Source organism: Alligator sinensis, unplaced genomic scaffold (genome assembly GCF_000455745.1).
Source record: "Alligator sinensis unplaced genomic scaffold, ASM45574v1 scaffold628_2, whole genome shotgun sequence".
NCBI lineage: Eukaryota > Metazoa > Chordata > Crocodylia > Alligatoridae > Alligator > Alligator sinensis.
This window is the reverse complement of record NW_005841833.1, coordinates 3,727,311-3,729,246: the sequence shown is the minus strand read 5'-3', so window position 1 is coordinate 3,729,246 and position 1,936 is coordinate 3,727,311. Positions and strand designations below refer to the sequence as shown.

The following is a 1,936-nucleotide window of genomic DNA, read 5'->3' as shown; positions in this document are numbered from 1 at the left end:
AGGAATGAAACTGAAACCGCTCTAACTTTGCACTCCCGTAGAAACCGGAGACGCCATGGATGTGAGTGTGGGGACGGAGCAGGAAACCCGGCCGTGCAGCAACTGGTGAGAAACGAAAGTTAAGCAGGAGCCAACTGACCGCGGGGTGTTGCAATCCCTCCACATGGGCTCAAGGGACTCGCCTTGTTGTTGGCGCCAAGCGTTTTCCTAACTCTTGTGAAGGGAAAGGAAACTTGCCTGTAAAATGCTTGACTCAAGGGGAAGTTTTGTTCTTAGAAGCACATTTTTGCGACACACTGATAAACCCCGGTAGATCATTAAGTAGAAACGTAACCGGTTGGATCGGATAACTTGCGGTCATCCAACTGGGCTGATTTCGACAGGTGAGATAACAGGAGAGCAGCGTTTTCAAAGGTCTGTTCCGGCCGCTTTGGCAGGACCTTTGGAGGGGCAGGGTCCGTTGTAATGTACCAGCGGAGGGTTAGTTATGTAACGATGATCAGTGCTTGCCCTTGGTTTAGGGCAGGGGGGTGCTGCTGGTAGTCTCCCCTTCTCGGGTCCACCCTGAAAACAGGAAACAACCAGCATTTCAAAGTCTTACCCTTGTAGAGAGTAATCTTCAGAGCAGCAGGTATTTAAAACAGAATTGCAAGAAGCTGAAGCACGTCACACGTGCACAGCATCACTTGGCTAGCTTCTCTGGTTGTTGGGTTCTTGGGAGCAGATAGAGGATGAGTATGAAGGGCTGCAGCTGTTTTGGAGGCCTAGGTTTTTCATGTTGTGGCAGGCAAAGGACTTTTATTAGCAATGAATAAGTTGCCCTTTTGGGGCTTATGAACTTGTTTCCCATTAAGGGAAAAAGCTTGAATGTCTGGAGATGATGGTATTTCCTTGGGCAGAATCAGGGCTGAGTTTCAGGTGCTTTGCTTCTGGTTCTTTTTCAAACAAGTGGATATATATATATATATTAGTCCATAAGTCTGTGCTAGGACGTAGCTGAGGACGGAATACTTCGTTTTTCAGAACTGAGTAAGTTGAGGATTTCTCCCTTCCAAACAGTCTGGCTACATGGCAACTTGTGTTGAGAGGTAGAGCTTATTGGCATATTTAGGGCCAAACCTGTGTGCCGCTGCCTAGCACCATAATTGAGTGTTATAGACATGCCCTAAAAGAGTTATTGCTTTTGCAGTGGCTTCCTGTTTCCAGACCTTTCTGATTCCTTAGTTGTTCTGTTTGAATTTAATGACAAGTTCTGACGAGTAACATTTATGCATCTCTTGCAGCAAAAAGGATGTGCTGGTGGCTAATTTCCCCATCCATGAGCTCCACTGCAGCAGAAACATTGAAGTGTGTGGCTTCTGCAAGGAGTCGGTCCCCAAATCTGAAATGAAAAACCATGTTGAATCTAAACATGTGAAGGTGATAAAATAGAAACAAACAATTATCCTGTATTACATTTCCTCTTCATGCAGTGATTTAACAACTGCCTGTGTTTATCCTAGGTTACCTGTAAATGTAATATGAAGATTGAAAAAAGTGACCTAGAAGATCATGAGGTTGGTGTATTTTTTTTTTTTTTATTTGTTTGCACTTGGTAATAAACTAGTGTGTTTCTAGTACCAGTGCTAGAGCCTTAATGTTGACCAGATCAGAATGGCTGAGCTTACTGATCTTGCATCTGCTCTTTCCACACTTAGCATGACTTTAGAAAACGTTATTCAGACACAGTGGGTGCATCTACATCTACATACACAGTTAATGCAAAGGGATAAACTCTGGAGCTGCTTGAGCCAGGGTACACTGCTCTTAGGCACAGCATCTACCCATGCACCCAGGACAGCAGCAATATGAGCCAGCGTGGAGCAGACCCAGGCTGACAGCAGGCTCAGGGGTTCAGCCCTGGGCACAAGCTGCCTAGCCACACAGCTCCACATTT

General features: G+C 45.5%; 1 protein-coding gene across 4 annotated transcripts in view; it reads left to right on the top strand.

The window, feature by feature from the left end:
- Nucleotides 1-1,936, top strand: part of TRAFD1 (TRAF-type zinc finger domain containing 1) — a 17,333-nt gene that overhangs the window by 6,105 nt on the left and 9,292 nt on the right. For all 4 annotated transcript variants that reach the window (XM_025198733.1, XM_025198739.1, XM_006015165.3 and 1 more), the window contains exons 2-4: nt 42-105; nt 1,284-1,419; nt 1,503-1,556. In XM_025198733.1, the coding sequence (XP_025054518.1) occupies nt 56-105; nt 1,284-1,419; nt 1,503-1,556 (240 nt within the window). In that variant the 5' untranslated portion in view covers nt 42-55. The remainder of the gene's footprint in view (nt 1-41; nt 106-1,283; nt 1,420-1,502; nt 1,557-1,936) is intronic.